The 18,811-nt window shown below is 38.8% G+C and overlaps 1 protein-coding gene across 1 annotated transcript in view; it reads left to right on the top strand.

Annotated features, from left to right (window-relative positions):
* Positions 1–2,559: 2,559 nt before the first annotated feature.
* Positions 2,560–18,811, top strand: part of LOC134086117 (NACHT, LRR and PYD domains-containing protein 3-like) — a 41,909-nt gene continuing 25,657 nt past the window's right edge. The window contains exons 1-3 of the mRNA XM_062540003.1: positions 2,560–2,594; positions 9,734–9,839; positions 10,036–10,113. Of these exons, the coding sequence (XP_062395987.1) occupies positions 9,774–9,839; positions 10,036–10,113 (144 nt within the window). The 5' untranslated portion in view covers positions 2,560–2,594; positions 9,734–9,773. The remainder of the gene's footprint in view (positions 2,595–9,733; positions 9,840–10,035; positions 10,114–18,811) is intronic.

Here is an 18,811-nt window from a genome sequence, read left to right as displayed (position 1 = left end):
TGTGCCTGTCCCTCATCACACCTGAAGTCACATCCCTCTGACTGCCCTACCATCGCCATTGCCATCGCCATCCCTATGACTGCCCTACCATCGCCTGCTGTGGTTCCCTGCCCGAATCTTTGGCCTACGCATCCTAGCGACCCATCACTTTCCGAAATAACTAATGGATTACTAATGGACAATTTATTCCCTACACTGGACTATTTGAACTTTCATTGTCATTGTAACTTTCAAACTACAAATGACTTTACTGTAACTGACCCCAGGCAGGGTTGGGCCCTTGAGTCGTGGATCTGTCTGAGGTTTCTTCCTATATGTATCTCCAATTCTATAGGGAGTTTTTCCTTGCCCCTGTTACATGGGCTCTCTTTGAATGTTTAACACTCTGCAAAGCGCCATGAGACATGTGTAATGTTTTGGCGCTCTATAAGTGAAATTAAATTGAAATTGAAAATTGCTTTTTCCTTCTACACTTGCAGGAAAAACATACGATCATCTTGTACTGTGTTTTGCAGTGGCTACTGGTTACATTTGTTTTATATTTATATTGTATTGTATATATGTTTTATATCAATCTATCTATCTGGGAAATGCATCTGATTAAAACATATTTCATTTCAGAAAAACTTGGAAAAAAATAGTACAGTTGTGGTCATTAATTAAACACGTGCTAAAGTTGACTAAAGAGGTAAAAAAAATAATTTTGGAAATTGATCTTATGCCTTAATTTGAAATGAGGATAAATCCAACCTTTAAGAACACCAATTTTCTTTGTGAAGGAATAATGTATCGTAAATAAATAAATAAAGGTTCTTCCTTAAAATACAGGGGACATACAGTAATTATACTGTACATACCCCTATGCTAAATTCCCATAGAGGCAGGCAGACTTTTATTTCTAAAGCCAAGGACAGTTAATTAATGGATCCAGGATACATCCTGATAAAGTTACCTTTGCCTTTGGAATTAAAATAGCCCCACATCATCACATGCCCTTTACCATACCTGAGATTGTCATGGTTTTATTTCAGTTAGACTGTTTGATTTGCATTGAGCTCAACGAGCATCAAACAGGAAGGCTGCTGGTATACCTAATACTTCGCACCTTCTGATGGGTTCACACAATTTTCGCTTTTCATCTTCATTAAGTCTGTGTAGCCTACCCTCTTGACTACACCATCTTAGATGCTTAGGCAGCAGCAGTTATGACTGTCTCGTAACCAGATTGACATCTACTGTATGCCCTGTCGGAACCTACATTTAATAGGTTATATTCCTCAGTCGAAAAACATCCAATTGTTAGTCTTTATATGAAGAGTTTGGTTCCAAAACGCTATATCCACCATTTTAATGAATTTTCATAAATATTTGTTTTAATTTTGTTTTGCAAGTAATTACAGTGGAACTGTATTGGTTTATGTTTAGTTGATTTATCTTTACTCAATCAAAACAAAACAACTGCATTTTTATTGATATTACCTGAAATACACAATTAAATAACATGACTTTTTAATGTTTTTAAAAATGGATATGCGTTTTGGAATCAAACTCTTTATATTGACATTTCCTTTTTTTAAAGGTTATTTTTTGGGCTTTTTATGCCTTTAATTGGACAGGTCAGTAGAGAATGACAGGAAGCGAGTGGGAGAAAGAACTGGGGTGGGATCCGGAAAGGACCACGGGGCGGGAATCGAACCCGGGTCGCCGGCGTGCGGTGCAGGTGCCCCAGCCTGTTGCGCCACGGCTGGGACCTATATTGATATTTCAATATAAACTACTGAATTTAATACTACTGTGGTGGCCGGGCTGTGCAGTCATTTTTAAGCGTTTTTAAACCTATGGTTGAATGCCACATGTTCATAATAATAAGCAGTCAGACTTTGATTGACAGCCTACAGTAGTTAACTCGCTTGTGTCAAAAAAGTGTTTAGGACCCTTTTTGTAGTAGCCCATAGCCTAATACAGTAGGCCTATGTGACTAGAGCAAAATAGTAAAAAGAGGCAGTGACATTTTTTTCCATTAATCTCTTGGGACAAGTGGCACAATTAAAAACTGTGATTTATTATTTCTAATTTACAAGAATTATTGCCTTCAGATTAACTAATGCCCCTCACTTCTTTTCAATTTGTATGTGCCAGGGATATTGACTTGGGGTGAAAAATAAAGTTTTAAAACATATGTTTTAGGCTATTCATATCCTATTAAAAAGCTCTTTGGAAATCCAAGGTTCTGCACAATAATAATAATAATAATAATAATAATAATAATAATAATAAAAATAATCATATATCGCTTTTCAGTGTAGGCTACCCAGAGACGCTTTGCCACAATGGCAAAACTATCCTACACCAAGAAATGCATCCAGCATAACACGTTTCCCCCTTTTTATATATTTCACAATCCAGGATATATGCTTTCAAATATCATGAAGAACTACAATGAAATAGGCCTACTTTTATCTATAGACTTTTTCAGGAAACATGGAAACATGTGGAAATGCGACATCATGCATCATGCGTAGCCTGGACAGAATAAAGTTCCGCCCATCAACACGGAAGCGAAGAGATCAGTCGTTATCTTGGCATTTGAACAGGTAAGCGGAATATTGTCTATGCCTGGTCAGTTCTGACAAAATATTAATTTAGGCTACACAGAGACTAAAATATAGCCTTTTCAATTAATCTAGTCATCTGCAATCTCGGGAAAGATCAGGGAAGATATCGTGTAGCCTCTACGAAAGGGCTGCCAAGTTTCAGAGAATGGCAAGCGTGAAATGCGTTCGTCCGCCGACCGTGCAAATACACGTTACACAGCTTTACAACAAGTATAGGACAACGATAGACTTATAGCAGCCTTAAAACAGTAGTCTAGCCTACATTAACTTCTAAACTCAAGGAGAAACAGCGAATCAACAGTGAACAAAACCTAGCAAGCAGAGGACGTTTTAACTGTTGGAGTCCGCGCTGTTGTGTGTGAAAAATATAGGCTACCAAAGTCCTTTCTCTGGATAAACTTAGAGGCGCCAAGACCCGCCTCACGTTGCTTCTGATTTGTTTATTGCGTGATGCCTTCCGTGGTTGGTTAGATTTAGGCACTGATGGATTGGTTATTGCGGTGAAGTTGACCGTTTATGTGAATATTGTGAAACTGAAATAGGTAAGGGATAACGGCCGACGAGGTGACCGGTTCGATGGAAATAATGGCTAGGTGGAGGTCTAGAACTCCGGCGACGTGCGAAGCAGGATTCTGATTAACTTTAACTTTGAAAGATCGCTACTTTTATAGCCTACATGGCATCCAACTAGCTACAATCCACCTCCGTCATATGCTACAATGTTACTATGGTTCTGCACGTCTGTATTTCAGCTTGGATGCAACGTGACAGTTCATTTAAACTTCGCAACGAGTTTGGCGAATTAATATTCAAGTGTGATACGGGAACTACTACTAATTCCATTGTTGAGGGAGATAAAGATAATTATCTCCCTCAACAATGGAATTCTCTTCTCTGATTGGCTGATGGGGTGGCCATTAACTTCGTATAACCTGCTACCTGTGAAGTAGTTCCCGTATCACACTTGAATATAATTCAGCACAGGTTTTTTGGAACTTTTGATCGAGTGGCGGCAACATCAAAGAGTGTCGCTACTCTCTCTTTCTATGGCTCTGGGCTACACAAGAACACATGTCGCAAAATTGCATGATGTGACTCAACCACCAGTGATCGTCGAAATGGTCATGTTTTCCCAAAATAACATATCCACCACATGCAATAACATGTTAAAGCATGCTGTTGTCTATGATTTCTTTGTCAACATTCTCAGTTCCCTTCAAAGTGTAACTGCACCCCATAACTCCACCCACTTCACATTTCTGAAAACAGCTTTCAAAATGAGCGGGACGTTCTCTAATTTGGAATGGTGATTTTGTGTCAATCTGGGAATGAGTGCTGCTGACACGGCTTATCACAGGTAATCAGGGCAGCAGGTGTCGGGGCGTTTCATTCCTAATTTTGTAACAACCCGGTGACGTAGAGTCGCCAGAGAGGTGCAGGACTACGTCAGCATTTTGGACCAAAATGCCATGGCATGTTTCAACTTGTAGAAGGCGCGGAGAGCTATATTTCCAATACAAAATCATACAAAATGTTTATTTTCTCGGGAAACACGATTTTAGTCAATATTAATCCTGGTAATAGTGTAGTTCACCACTTGTGAGTAATTCCAATAAATCAACAGCTCAAAAACATGTTTTAGGGTGCAGTTACACTTTAACGTTAGCCCTATTTAAAGAGTCACTTCACCCCATAACTCCACCCACTTCACATTTCTGAAAACGTCTTTCAAAATGGGCGAGACGTTCTGAAATTTGGAGAGAGAGTGCAGCACTGCTGCAACCAATCAACCATGGTGATTTCGTGTCAATCTGGGAATGAGTGCTGCAGACATGGCTTATCACAGGTAGGCTAATCAGGGCAGCAGGTGTTGGGGCGTTTCAGTCCTAATTTGTAACGACCCGGTGACGTAGTGTCGGACTAGAAGTGCAGGACAACGTCAGCATTCCAATAGTATTTTGGACCAACATGCCATGGCATGTTTTCAAACGGTAGTATGCGCGAGAGAGCAATATTTCCAATACAAAATCAGACGAAATGTTACTTTTGTCGAGAAACACGATTTTTGTCAATATTAACCCTGGTAATAGTACAGTTCACCACTTATGAGTATTTTCAATCAATCAACAGCTCAAAAAACCTATTTTAGGGTGCAGTGACCCTTTAAATGGTCTGTCTAGCATTTATAGACCGCCGTCACGTCATTCGGAGAAATCTTCCTTGGTCGCCGCATTTAGCTGATTTACGGCTCCCATTGACTTCCATTGACTCCGATTGAACATTTCTAATGAAAACGTCAATTATGTGCTTAAACAAACGCTGCTGACATATGCCAGCAACCATTTCACTTTGATAATAACCTACATTTTTGTCCAACATATAAACAGCAAGAATGACACAATTTTATTACCGCAACATGGAAAAACCTAGGGGAGAGCAAAAACATTACATTACATTACATTACATTTCATTTGGCTGACGCTTTTTGACCAAAGCGACTTACAAGATGGAAAAAAAAAATTAGGTTTTTAAGAGCATTTCTAACAACAATAAAGAATACAATAAGTGCATTAGTGGGTCTAATAAGTGCATAAATAAGTGGATAAGTGCATGAATGAGTGCGATTGTCTGAAGTGCTATGAGAGGAGATGTTCTTTGAAGAGCTGGGTTTTCAGACCTTTTTTGAAGATGGCTAGGGATGTTCCTGCCCTAGTTGGACCAGATAGTGCATTCCACCAACGAGGGACGACAGATGAGAAAAGTTTGGATTGGCCTGCTCGTGCTGGCGGAAGAGCTAGACGTCGCTCAGCTGAGGAGCGCAGCGGTCGTGTGGAGGCATATGCCTGTATGAGGGCATTACATCCGTGATCCCATGTGCAATAGGGCTCGGGAACATGACGTGAAAACTTTGCGGGCACAACCAGCCTCACTCCTTAGTTTACTATGGATTCCTATGGATATACTCCCACCTATTAGTGTGTTCCTCCATATTTCTGCTTCTTGTCTTCTGCATCTGAATGAATGGATATTACGTTCAGTGCGCTACCAACATGGCGGCAATATTCCTAGAATGCAAGGCGTGTGCCCGAGCCCTATTGAATTCCCCATTGACCCGGCGTCACCAAAAACGGCAGACGTTATTAAGATTAAATGTCAGAGTAATGACATTCAAAAGGATACCTTAATAATACACCACCATTCATAAAGGAACGAAGGATGAAAAGAAAAACAATTTATTACATGGGTGTTGCACTGAAATACACTTACATGTAGTAATAACAACTGAAACACCAGAAATTATACACAGCCCAAAGCAGATAGTTAAATCTCCGCTTAGCATGCTAATTTATTACAATATGGGCATATAACGTGTAAACACAAAATCTCATATACAGTAGCTACTCATTTGTTATGCATTTAGAAACGTAGCCTAACCGTAGGCTACTCCTTTGCTGGTTTGATGACTGTGGTCCATATGGTTCATACAGAGTTGCCATCGAAGCAAACAAAAGCATTTAAATGCAACATAGTAGCCTAGCCTAGGTAAAGCCTACCTTACACTGATAAGATTTGGGAAAGATTCTTCAAAGATTGTAGTCTTTTCACTAATGCCCCTCATTCAAACTTTACTCAAAAGACTACAGTCTTTCAAGAATCTTTCCCAAATCTTGCCAGTGTAAGGTAGGCTTAAGCTGTATATTATTTAGGAAAGTTTGCAAACGATAGCCCAGACTGCTACTGCTACGTCTCAAGTATAGCTGTTGTTGAATAACGTTTACGTTTACGTTTACATGTCAACACTTTCACACCTTTAACGATACTGGTAAAAAAAAACCTTGCCATTACACACAGAGGTGAAAACGCAAAGTTGCCCAGAAGAAGCATGCCAGTGGGTGTTCCCGACATCTATGCAAATACCTTTCCTCGTCAATGAGCGCGCTCAAAACCTAAACAGCAATGTAGGCTTAGGCTATGTCAATCACACTCTACATTGTGGATGTTTGCACAACCATGAGAGCTAATGCACAGTATTGCTTTTCAGTTTCGGTCTTGTAATGTAATTGTATATGGCCCCCTAGAATAATATCCAATGTCTATCAGAAGAACTATTTTGCTTGCACGGTTAATATAGGCTACGGACATTCGCCTTACATTATTTACTGAAATTCTAAGGAGACGATGTGTGCCATAGGCTATTGTGGTATCAGACACTACACATTATTTAGGGTGTTTTATTTACTTATAGGCTGCGCAAAGCACAGGGCAGTCTGTGTGGCAGGCTTGATTTTCGAGGCGTGATTTGTGAGACGTTTCGTTTGAGTGGCTATCAAAACATTTTCGGTTTGGTTTGGGATTTAATTTACTTTCAGACTGTCTGATTATATCGCTAAATGTTGGGACTGGTGAACACTGAAATCTGGGGTGTATTTGATGGTTTACTATTAGTTTCATGTCGTTGAAAGTGTCGGGATTTCCACCCGCTGAGAGAATTCGTTGAACATGCTCTGTGCTGAATTATTTGCATCGCGGCCACAAGTAGGCTAGCCTAGTTGCTATGTGGGTATTACAAACAAAATGTGTGCGCATAGTTCTGCATTAAGTTGATTACAGTAGGCTACGTGTTTATTAACTCTTCTAGCAGGGGGAGGTGGTGGATTTAAAAGTAGCCTAGACTATTTGGCGCAGGTTATTGTTAATGCATTATCGCTGGTCGTCGAAATCATGCAGAATTGCAACGTTTTGTTCCAGCATTGTCAACAAATGCAGCAGTGCAGCACACACATGGCTCCGTGATCCAGCATTGTTGTTGTTCTGCCAAGGGTCTAGTCAGGTGAGGTCAAGCGCGGGGGCTGGACTAGAGGTTCGAGGTGGGGCTATGTCGTCATAAAAACTCCAGATGTGCCTTTACACGGCAAAATGAAGACGGGGTTTTCAAAAACCTTCACCTTGGAAGCAGTTTTCAAAAACCATCGTTTTCAGCCTCCAAAACGGCGTTGTCGTGTAAACGCAAGGCCTAACTGATGAAAAAAACACAGTTTTTAAAAAAAAACGTTGTCGTGTAAACAGGGCCTAAGCCTTGGCTCGCCCGAGTCGGCCTGCTTTTGGCCCGATAGTGTGAACACGGTGACTGTTGCAAAATGTGGCAAAGTGTCAAAATGCACCAAAGATTAGCATAAGACAGGTCTAATTGGTGTTTTTAAAAAGAAGGGAAAGAGAATAAAGAACATAAACATTCCCACAAGGTGGTAGGGTGCTCTGAAAATGAAATCCAAAATGATTTTTCAGACCTGTGAGGCCTACTATTCAGACCCTTAAAGGAGAATTCCGGTGTGATATTGACTTTAAATGTGTTGAAACATGATACCGAGTGTGAGCGATTGTCTCAGAGCTGATTTCGACCTGTCAGCTGTTCTCCGAAACCCGGCGGGAGCTTAGAAATAGTCAACCAGGTTTTTAACGTTTGTGCCTCGGGCATCGATCTGCCGTGCAAATAAATCACTGTTTTACACCATTAATGAGGCTCAAAGTAGCTCCACACTTTATTGGTAGACTTCTGAGGGCCCTGACATTTAAAACGAGACATCGAGAACTTTGAAAAAGCACTGGTTGTTTACTTACATGACTGTTTATTCAGGCAGTCACTTTCGAAAGTTTACCGGTCGCAGCCATCTTGAATTTAGTCACGTGACTGATTCATGACTAGTGCACGCATAGGGAGGGAAAGTGAAAACCAGCGCCCCAAGTGGTTGCGTTCCTATCGAAGAACAGCTCCAATGTTAAGTCCCATAGACCGACTTTTCAAAAAAATACTACGCAGCTATACCAGCGATCTTATCCACCAAAAATATTTTTCAGTCTGCATACTGTAATAATCTACTAACTGTGAAAATATCAGACCCTATTTCGCCTTATTTAAAAAAACCGTAATTGCTCGTTTCATTTCATAAATGGACTACAACTCCAAGTGACGTGACACCCTTCCACGACGTTACTCGCCTAGCATGGTTTGTTTATTAGCCTGTTAGCTAGTTGGTTAGTTAGTAGACAATCACACTTACTGCCAGCTCTTGTGTGAGTAGGAGCACAATACAAGTTATCCCAACATAAAGGTAATTACCACGCGGTTTACATCGCTCTCTGTTATTACAAAAATATGATTGCCAGTTAAGCAAATTGCCGTTTTGATCAGTTGGAGATGAAGCGCCCAAACTGGTGACGTCAAATGCTACTGTAGCTAGCTACTGTAGTTCGTTATCACCATGTTACAAACAAACTCAAAACAATTAAACTGATCCTAAAAAATAAAGTATGACCACTCGAAGCAATAGAGCTGACCTACATGTATAGCATGTTGAAGGCATTTAACTAACTTCCCATCATGGGCCGAGATATATTTTTTCTAGAAGAAAATCCCATCCACTCCTGCTAGCCTCTAGGAACGCAACCACCAGGTGGCGATGAGATTACTTTCCCTCCCTATAGACATAGCGATTACGTGAACCAGTCACGAATCAGTCACGTGACTAGATTCAAGATGGCTGCTACCGCTAAACTTTCGAAAGTGACTGCCTGAATAAACAGTCATGTAAGTAAACAACCAGTGCTTTTTCAAAGTTCTCGATGTCTCGTTTTAAATGTCAGGGCCCTCAGAAGTCTACCAATAAAGTATGGAGCTACTTTGAGCCTCATTAATGGTGTAAAACAGTGATTTATTTGCACGGCAGTTCGATGCCCGAGGCACAAACGTTAAAAACCTGGTTGACTATTTCTAAGCTCCCGCCGGGTTTCGGAGAACAGCTGACAGGTCGAAAACAGCTCTGAGACAATCGCTCACACTCGGTATCATGTTTCAACACATTTAAAGTCAATATCACACCGGAATTCTCCTTTAAGGAATTTATTGTTTTTTGTGGAAGTGTTTCTACTTATCTCAATAAGGGAAACAAATTAAGAGCCTACAGTATGTCGAGTCCAAATATGTCTATGACATATTAATTTATTTGGAAGTCCATCCAAGTTTCCTGTGGTGGTTACCGGAGAAACGACTGTGGCTGAAAATAATCAATTAACCTATTGGTCACCTGCATGAAGCACCCTTTTTTTATTTGTTCAAACAGATTCGTCACAGTCAGCCTTTGTTCACAGTGTCGTGTCATCATGAGCAAGAGGAAGGGTGGAGGTGACAGTGGCCAGTTTCCTGTGCAGCCTCAGAAAAGAAGAAATGTAAGTTGAGAGCATTGACAAAATGAGACCTTGCAATAGGGCAAATCCAAACCAAATTTCCTGAACGCCCACATTTTGTTGGTGGGGTAAATTTGGGTTGGCTTTCAGCCTACATTTTGCCATTCAGATCTGAAATGGTTATACATTTGTGAACGGAAAGAAACTTGTATACTGATGTCCTTCATTTTCCCTCCAGTCCACTGCAAGTCAAGACGGAGATGGAGAAAGGAAGCATGATGACATCATTTGTGTAGGGGAAACAGCTGACATGGAGGTGAGTGGGGAAAGGAGCAAATATGTAAGGCATAATGATTAATTGAATCTCACTTGTACCAAGGGTTGTCACATTTTCATACACATTTAATTTGCTATAATAATAATAATAATAATAACTAGAAATGCAATTCCAAGGAATTACCAGTGCATGAAAATGCAAAAATAGGTAGATAATGTAGATATGGTTACTAAGGTGTAGCTAGGGTAAACATGGTGGTTGCATAGTTTACAGAGAGTTGATAGTGTGAAGGTAGACAGTTTAAAGATGAAACATTCCAGTTCTAACTTAACTAATGATTTCTATTCATGTTAAAATGTTGATTAGCTAACTTAGCTGATGATTTCTAACAGTTACGCTAAAAATAACTAATTATGCTAGCAATGCTTACTTTACTAACAATACTAACCAGGTTGATTAGCTAACTTAACCGATGATTTCTAGCAGTAATGCTAAAAATGCTAACTATGCTAACAATGCTAAATTTGCTAACAATGCTAACCAGGTTGATTAGCTAACTTAGTTGATGATTTTTTGCAGTTATGCTAAAAATGCTAACTATGCTAACAATGTTAAATATGCTAACCATGCTAACTAGCTAACTTGCTAGAGAGGACTTTTATTTTGAAACATTTGTTGCTAGGGTATCCATGGTGGCCACTATCAGGAAACAAGAAGTTACTGCAGTATAATCATGTTGGTTGCTATGGAAACGGTCATAAACACTTAATTTTAATGGTTGCTATGTTGGTTGCTAGGTACATGGAGGTTTCATGTAGTTGACTGGAGGCATAGTGGATGATAACTGACAGTTGGAATGGTTGAACAGTTCAATAGTTGAGTAGTTTCAATGGTTAAATGATTTAATAGTGTATTATTGCAGCGAGGACTTTTATTTTGAAACAGTTGTGGACAGAGGAAACAGTTTAACAGGATATGTGTAGTCTTCAGAGAGATTGTATGCTTAAAGCCTGAGAGAAACTGACAGTTGGTGCCCAGGTGGCTAACCAGCTGGGGTAACATTCTAATTGCTGCCGTGATGTCATAATGAGCAATGTTAAGTCTATGGGGGAAATGGTAATAGTTTTTAACTAATAGTTTAAAAAGTATAAAAGTTACAAAGTTGAAAAATACAAAGCACATATGGCATAAGCAAGACCTACGCAACAAAGTTTGAATGAAGTTTCTACGTTAAACGGTTGAAGCTGAATTGCGAGCGTTAGAAGAAGAAGTTTAACTAGAAATGCAATTCCAAGGAATTACCAGTGCATGAAAATGCAAAAATATATAGATAGATAATGTAGATATGGTTACTAAGGTGTAGCTAGGGTAAACATGGTGGTTGCATAGTTTAAAGAGAGTTAATGTGTGAAGGTAGACAGTTTAAAGGTTAAACATTCCAGTTGTAACTTAACTAATGATTTCTAAAAGGTATGTTAAAATGTTAACAATGATAACCAGGTTGATTGGTTTACTAAGCTAATGATTTCTAACAGTTATGGTAAAAATGTTAACAATGCTAACTATGTTAACAATGCTAACCAGGTTGATCAGCTAACTTAACTAATGATTTCTAACAAAAATGTTAAAAATGTTAACTATGCTAACAATGCTAACTATGCTAGCAATGTTAACCAGGTTGATTAGTTAACCTAGCTAATGATTTCTATCAGTTATGCTAAAAATGCTAACTATGCTAGCAATGCTAACTATGCTAACCAGGTTGATTAGCTAACTTAGCTAATCATTTCTAGCAGTTATGTTAAAAATGCTAACTACGTTAACAATGTCAACTATGCTAACAATGCCAACCAGGTTGATTAGCTAACTTAGCTAATCATTTCTAGCAGTTATGCTAAAAATGCTAACTATGCTAACAATGCTAACTATGTTAGCAATGCTAACTAGGTTGATAAGCTAACTTAGCTAATCATTTCTAGCAGCTATGTTAAAAATGCTAACTATGCTAACTATGCTAACCATGCTAACTTGCTACTGAGGACTTTTATTTTGAAACATTTGTTGATAGGGTATCCATGGCTGCCACTATCAGGAATAAAGAAGTTACTGTAGTAAAATCATGTTGGTTGCTATGGAAACGGTCATAAACGCTTAATTTTGATGGTTGCTATGTTGGTTGCCAGGTACATGGAGGTCTCATGTAGTTGACTGGAGGCATAGTTGATGATAACTGACAGTTGGAATGGTTGAACAGTTAAATAGTTGAGTAGTTTCAATGGTTAAATGATTTAATAGTGTATTATTGCAGTGAGGACTTTTATTTTGAAACGGTTGTGGAAAGACGAAACAGGTTAACAGGATATGTAGTCTTCACAGAGAGTTGTATGCTTAAAGCCTGAGAGAGAGAGGGCTGCTGCAGGTGGGGCTGGCCACCTGGCATAAGATTCTAATTGCTTAACGACCCGACTGTGATGTCATAGAGGCCAATGTTAAGTCTATGGGGAAATTTTTAATAGTTTTTAATTTATAGTTTAAAAAGTATAAAAGTTACAAAGTTGAAAAATACTTAGCAGCATGCCCCTATTGAAGACCTACGTTACAACGTTTGAATGAAGTTTCTAGGTTAAACGGTTCAAGCTGAATAGAAAAAATGAATTTGGTAAGCGGAATAATAATAATAACTAGAAATGCAATTCCAAGGAATTACCAGTGCATGAAAATGCAAAAATAGATAGATAATGTAGATATGGTTACTAAGGTGTAGCTAGGGTAAACATGGTGGTTGCATAGTTTACAGAGAGTTGATAGTGTGAAGGTAGACAGTTTAAAGATGAAACATTCCAGTTCTAACTTAACTAATGATTTCTATTCATGTTAAAATGTTGATTAGCTAACTTAGCTAATGATTTCTAGCAGTTACGCTAAAAATGCTTATTATGCTAGCAATGCTAACTTTACTAACAATGCTAACCAGGTTGATTAGCTAACTTAACCGATGATTTCTAGCAGTTATGCTAAAAATGCTAACTATGCTAACAATGCTAACTATGCTAACTAGCTAACTTGCTAGTGAGGACTTTTATTTTGAAACATTTGTTGCTAGGGTATCCATGGTGGCCACTATCAGGAAACAAGAATTTACTGCAGTATAATCATGTTGGTTGCTATGGAAACGGTCATAAACGCTTAATTTTAATGGTTGCTATGTTGGTTGCTAGGTACATGGAGGTTTCATGTAGTTGACTGGAGGCATAGTGGATGATAACTGACAGTTGGAATGGTTGAACAGTTCAATAGTTGAGTAGTTTCAATGGTTAAATGATTTAATAGTGTATTATTGCAGTGAGGACCTTTATTTTGAAACAGTTGTGGACAGAGGAAGTAGTGAAACAGGATCTGTAGTCTTAATGAGATTGTATGCTTAAAGCCTGAGACAGAAGGTGCCTCTCATAGCGTTTACGCGTCCTCTCTCGCTCCTCACTGATCTACATAAAGAATGATGGAGCGGCAACAATGGGATAGTCTAGCCCTTCTTCTATCTTTCTTTATGTAGATCATTGAGGAGCGAGGAGCGAGGGAGGACATATAAACGCTGCTTGAGAGGGACCCACAGTAAATACTTTAAAAGTTGTATGTAGATAGTCTAATTAATGTTGATAGATAGAATGTTTAATGGATGTTGATAGGCAGATTGTTTTATATTGATTGACAGTTTAATGGGTGGATGAGTGAATGGTCTGAAGAAGATGAATGGATAGAAGGTTGGATGGAATGTGCCTTATATTCTTGTTAAGAGAGACACTGATACAGCTCTCTGAGAGTAGTTGACACAGGTGTAATCAATTTAACTGGCTAGTCTTAAGAGAGCCAGAGTACTCTTAAAGCCTGAGACAGAGTAAATAATTTAAAAGTTGAATGTAGATAGTCTAATTAATGTTGATAGACAGAGAGTTTAATGGATGTTGATAGACAGATTGTTTAATAGATGTTGATAGACAGTTTAATGGGTGGATGAGTGAATGGTCTGAAGAAGATGAATGGATAGAATGTTGGATGGAATGTGCCTTATATTCTTGTAGAATGGAGAGACACAGCTCTCTACTGAGAGTAGTGGATACAGATACAGGTGTAATCAATTTAACTGGCTAGTCTTAAGAGAGCCAGCCTGAGACAGAGTAGATTGTTTAAAAGTTCAATGTAGAGCGTCTAATTGATGTTGTTGATAGGCAGACTGTTTAGAATGGGTGGATGAGTGAATGGTTTGAAGAAGATGAATGGATATAAAGTTGGATGGAATTAGGAGGACTTATTTTGATACTGTTGTGCACAGAGGATACAGGGGAACAGAATATGTAGTCTTCAGAGAGGAGCCTGAGAGAAACTGACAGTTGGTGCCCAGGTGGCTGACCAGCTGGGGTAACATTCTAATTGCTGCCGTGATGTCATAATGAGCAATGTTAAGTCTATGGGGGAAATGGTGATAGTTTTTAACTAATAGTTTAAAAAGTATAAAAGTTACAAAGTTGAAAAATACAAAGCACATATGGCATAAGCAAGACCTACGCAACAAAGTTTGAATGAAGTTTCTACGTTAAACGGTTGAAGCTGAATTGCGAGCGTTAGAAGAAGAAGTTTAATAATAAGAAGCCTAGGAAGAACAGTACAGTGCATTTTCATGCACTGTAATAAGAAGAAGAAGAAGCCTAGGAAGAACAGTACAGTGCATTTTCATGCACTGTAATAACTAGAAATGCAATTCCAAGGAATTACCAGTGCATGAAATGCAAAATAGATAGATAATGTAGATATGGTTACTAAGGTGTAGCTAGGGTAAACATGGTGGTTGCATAGTTTACAGAGAGTTGATAGTGTGAAGGTAGACAGTTTAAAGCTGAAACATTCCAGTTCTAACTTAACTAATGATTTCTATTCATGTTAAAATGTTAACTATGGTAACAATGATAACCAGGTTGATTGGTTAACTTAGCTACTGATTTGATGCAGTAATGGTAAAAATGTTAACTATGCTATCTATGCTCACAGTGGTAACCAGGTTGATTCGCTAACTTAGCTAATGATTTCTAACAGTTATGCTTAAAATGCTAACTATGCTAGCAATGCTAACTATGGTAACAATGCTAACTTAAACTAACAATGCTAACCAGGTTGATTAGCTAACTTAACTGATGAATTCTAGCAATAATGCTAAAAATGCTAACTATGCTAAAATTGCTAACAATGCTAACCAGGTTGATTAGCTAACTTAGTTGATGTTTTTTGCAGTTATGCTAAAAATGCTAACTATGCTAACAATGCTAACTATGCTAACTAGCTAACTTGCTAGTGAGGACTTTTATTTTGAAACGTTTGTTGCTAGGGTATCCATGGTGGCCACTATCAGGAAACAAGAAGTTACTGCAGCATAATCATGTTGGTTGCTATGGAAAAGGTCATAAACGCTTAATTTTAATGGTTGGTATGTTGGTTGCTAGGTACATGGAGGTTTCGTGTAGTTGACTGGAGGCATAGTTGATAACTGACAGTTGGAATGGTTGAACAGTTAAATAGTTGAGTAGTTACAATGGTTAAATGATTTAATAGTGTATTATTGCAGTGATGACCTTTATTTTGAAACAGTTGTGGACAGAGGAAGTAGTGAAACAGGATCTGTAGTCTTAATGAGATTGTATGCTTAAAGCCTGAGACAGAAGGTGCCTCTCATATAGCGTTTACGCGCCCTCTCTCGCTCCTCGATCCTCACTGATCTACATAAAGAATGATGGAGCGGCAACAATGGGATAGTCTAGGCCTTTTTCTATCTTTCTTTATGTAGATCATTGAGGATCGAGGAGCGAGGGAGGACATATAAACGCTGCTTGAGAGGCACCCACAGTAAATACTTTGAAAGTTGTATGTAGATAGTCTAATTAATGTTGATAGACAGAGAGTTTAATGGGCGTTGATAGGCAGATTGTTTAATAGATGTTGATAGACAGTTTAATGGGTGGATGAGTGAATGGTCTGAAGAAGATGAATGGATAGAAAGTTGGATGGAATGTGCCTTATATTCTTGTAGAATGGAGATACACAGCTCTCTACTGAGAGTAGTGGATACAGATACAGGTGTAATCAATTTAACTGGCTAGTCTTTAGAGAGCCAGAGACAGAGTAGATTGTTTAAAAGTTGAATATAGATCGTCTAATTGATGTTGATAGGCAGACTGTTTAGAATGGGTGGATGAGTGAATGGTTTGAAGAAGATGAATGGATAGAAAGTTGGATGGAATTAGGAAGACTTATGTTGATACTGTTGATAGAGGGGAACAGAACATGTAGTCTCAAGAGAGCCAGTTAAAGCCTGAGAGAGAGAGAGAGAGCTGCTGCACCTGGACTGGCCACCTGGCGTAACATTCTAATTGCTCCCGTGATGTCATAATGAGCAAAGTTAAGTCTATGGGGAAATAGCTCAATGTTAAATCTATGGGGAAATCGTTTTTTAATTCATAGTTTAAAAAGTATAACAGTTACAAAGTTAAAAAATACAAAGCACACATGGCATAAGCGAGACCTACGCAACAAAGTTTGAATGAAGTTTCTACGTTAAACGGTTCAAGCTGAATTGCGTGCGTTAGAAGAAGAACTAGAAATGCAATTCCAAGGAATTACCAGTGCATGAAAATGCAAAAATAGATATACAATGTAGATATGGTTACTAAGGTGTAGCTAGGGTAAACATGGTGGTTGCATTGTTTACAGAGAGTTGATAGTGTGAAGGTAGACAGTTTAAAGATGAAACATTCCAGTTCTAACTTAACTAATGATTTCTATTCATGTTAAAATGTTGATTAGCTAACTTAGCTAATGATTTCTAGCAGTTACGCTAAAAATGCTAATTATGCTAGCAATGCTAACTTTACTAACAATGCTAACCAGGTTGATTAGCTAACTTAACCAATGATTTCTAGCAGTAATGCTAAAAATGCTAACTATGCTAACAATGCTAAATGTGATAACAATGCTAACCAGGTTGATTAGATAACTTAGTTGATGATTTTTTGCAGTTATGCTAAAAAATGCTAACAATGCTAACCATGCTAACTAGCTAACTTGCTAGTGAGGACTTTTATTTTGAAACATTTGTTGCTAGGGTATCCATGGTGGCCACTATCAGGAAACAAGAAGTTACTGTAGTATATTCATGTTGGTTGCTATGAAAACGGTCATAAACACTTAATTTTAATGGTTGCTATGTTGGTTGCTAGGCAAATGGAGGTTTCATGTAGTTGACTGGAGGCATAGTGGATGATAACTGACAGTTGGAATGGTTGAACAGTTCAATAGTTGAGTAGTTTCAATGGTTAAATGATTTAATAGTGTATTATTGCAATGAGGACTTTTATTTTGAAACAGTTGTGGACAGAGGACGTAGTGAAACAGGATCTGTAGTCTTAATGAGATTGTATGCTTAAAGCCTGAGACAGAAGGTGCCTCTCATATAGCGTTTACGCGTCCTCTCTCGCTCCTCACTGATCTACATAAAAGCTGTGTCTCATTTCAGGGGCTGGATGCTTCGGAGCATTCGTGCTACCTAGCACCGGTCTTCTGTGACCGCATAGACCCAACCTAACTGGACCAACGTTTTTTTAAACGGGACGGTCTAGCCCAAAAGAACGGCTCTGTTACGTCATGAGTCCGAGCTTGGCCTACTGATCTGTCAAACTCATGTAGGCTACGTGAAAAGCATCCTTTCAACACGCCCATGTCATCAAAACATGTTACATTTAACTCATAGGCTACAACAGTAGGCTACAACATGCTACTACTGACTGAGAACAATCATCTATTCGATGTTTTATTTTTTATTTAGCAGACGCTTAGAATAACATTCAGTGCAGAGGAAACGCTAACAAGGAATTAATGTGGCATAGGCAATGCCAATCTTATTTTATTATCAAAACAGTGATAGGAGGATAGCCTATATGGCCATATTCTATGCTTGCCTTGTCCATCTCCAATTTAAAATAATTTGTTAAACCACCGGCTAAAAGCGGCCACACAACTGTCGCATTAGGCTACTTTTCAAGAGATGGCTATTTCAAAGGGAGTTGGATATAGCGTTCATGTGAGTAGCCTTGCCCTTTTTCTTTCTAGCCTGGTTAAAACCAAACTTTACAGGTAGGGTACAGATGGGCATGGCTAGCGTAATTGCTTTCGCTGCTTGACATAATTTCAAAAACATCGGAGGGAATATAACAGGAGTTTAGATAACTGGCGGAATTGCAGGATAACGAGCTGTGATCAGCTGATGTGAACTTATGCTGGTCGTTTGCAGGCTTAAATGCATAACTATTGGACTTTGTCGTTAACTGACCTAGCTTGTAGCTCCATTGCAACGTTGACAAACGTCATTGAGGCTCAGCTGATGATCATATCCATGTTAGCAGAAGTTGATCTCTTGCGCAAGTGCTGTTTGTAGGCTTATATCATGTTTAAATAGGCTATCTCTTTTCATATCTCGATCATGCACAAAGCATCACATGCATTTGCCACATAAAATAGATCGACAAAGTAGGTTACTCTATTGGATTGCCCTGAGGAAGACCCGCTCCTGTTGAAGGGCAGTCTCATATAACGGCAGAAGATGCGCTCTCATATAAGTCGAAACGCGCTAACTTTATCCAATGAAATAAAGGATTTTTTAAAAATGCTTTCACTTAATCGGTGTGCCTCGGACCTC

Source organism: Sardina pilchardus, chromosome 1 (genome assembly GCF_963854185.1).
Source record: "Sardina pilchardus chromosome 1, fSarPil1.1, whole genome shotgun sequence".
NCBI classification, from domain to species: Eukaryota; Metazoa; Chordata; class Actinopteri; order Clupeiformes; family Clupeidae; genus Sardina; species Sardina pilchardus.
Note: the sequence above shows the minus strand (reverse complement) of the source record. Positions and strands in the feature narration are given on the sequence as shown.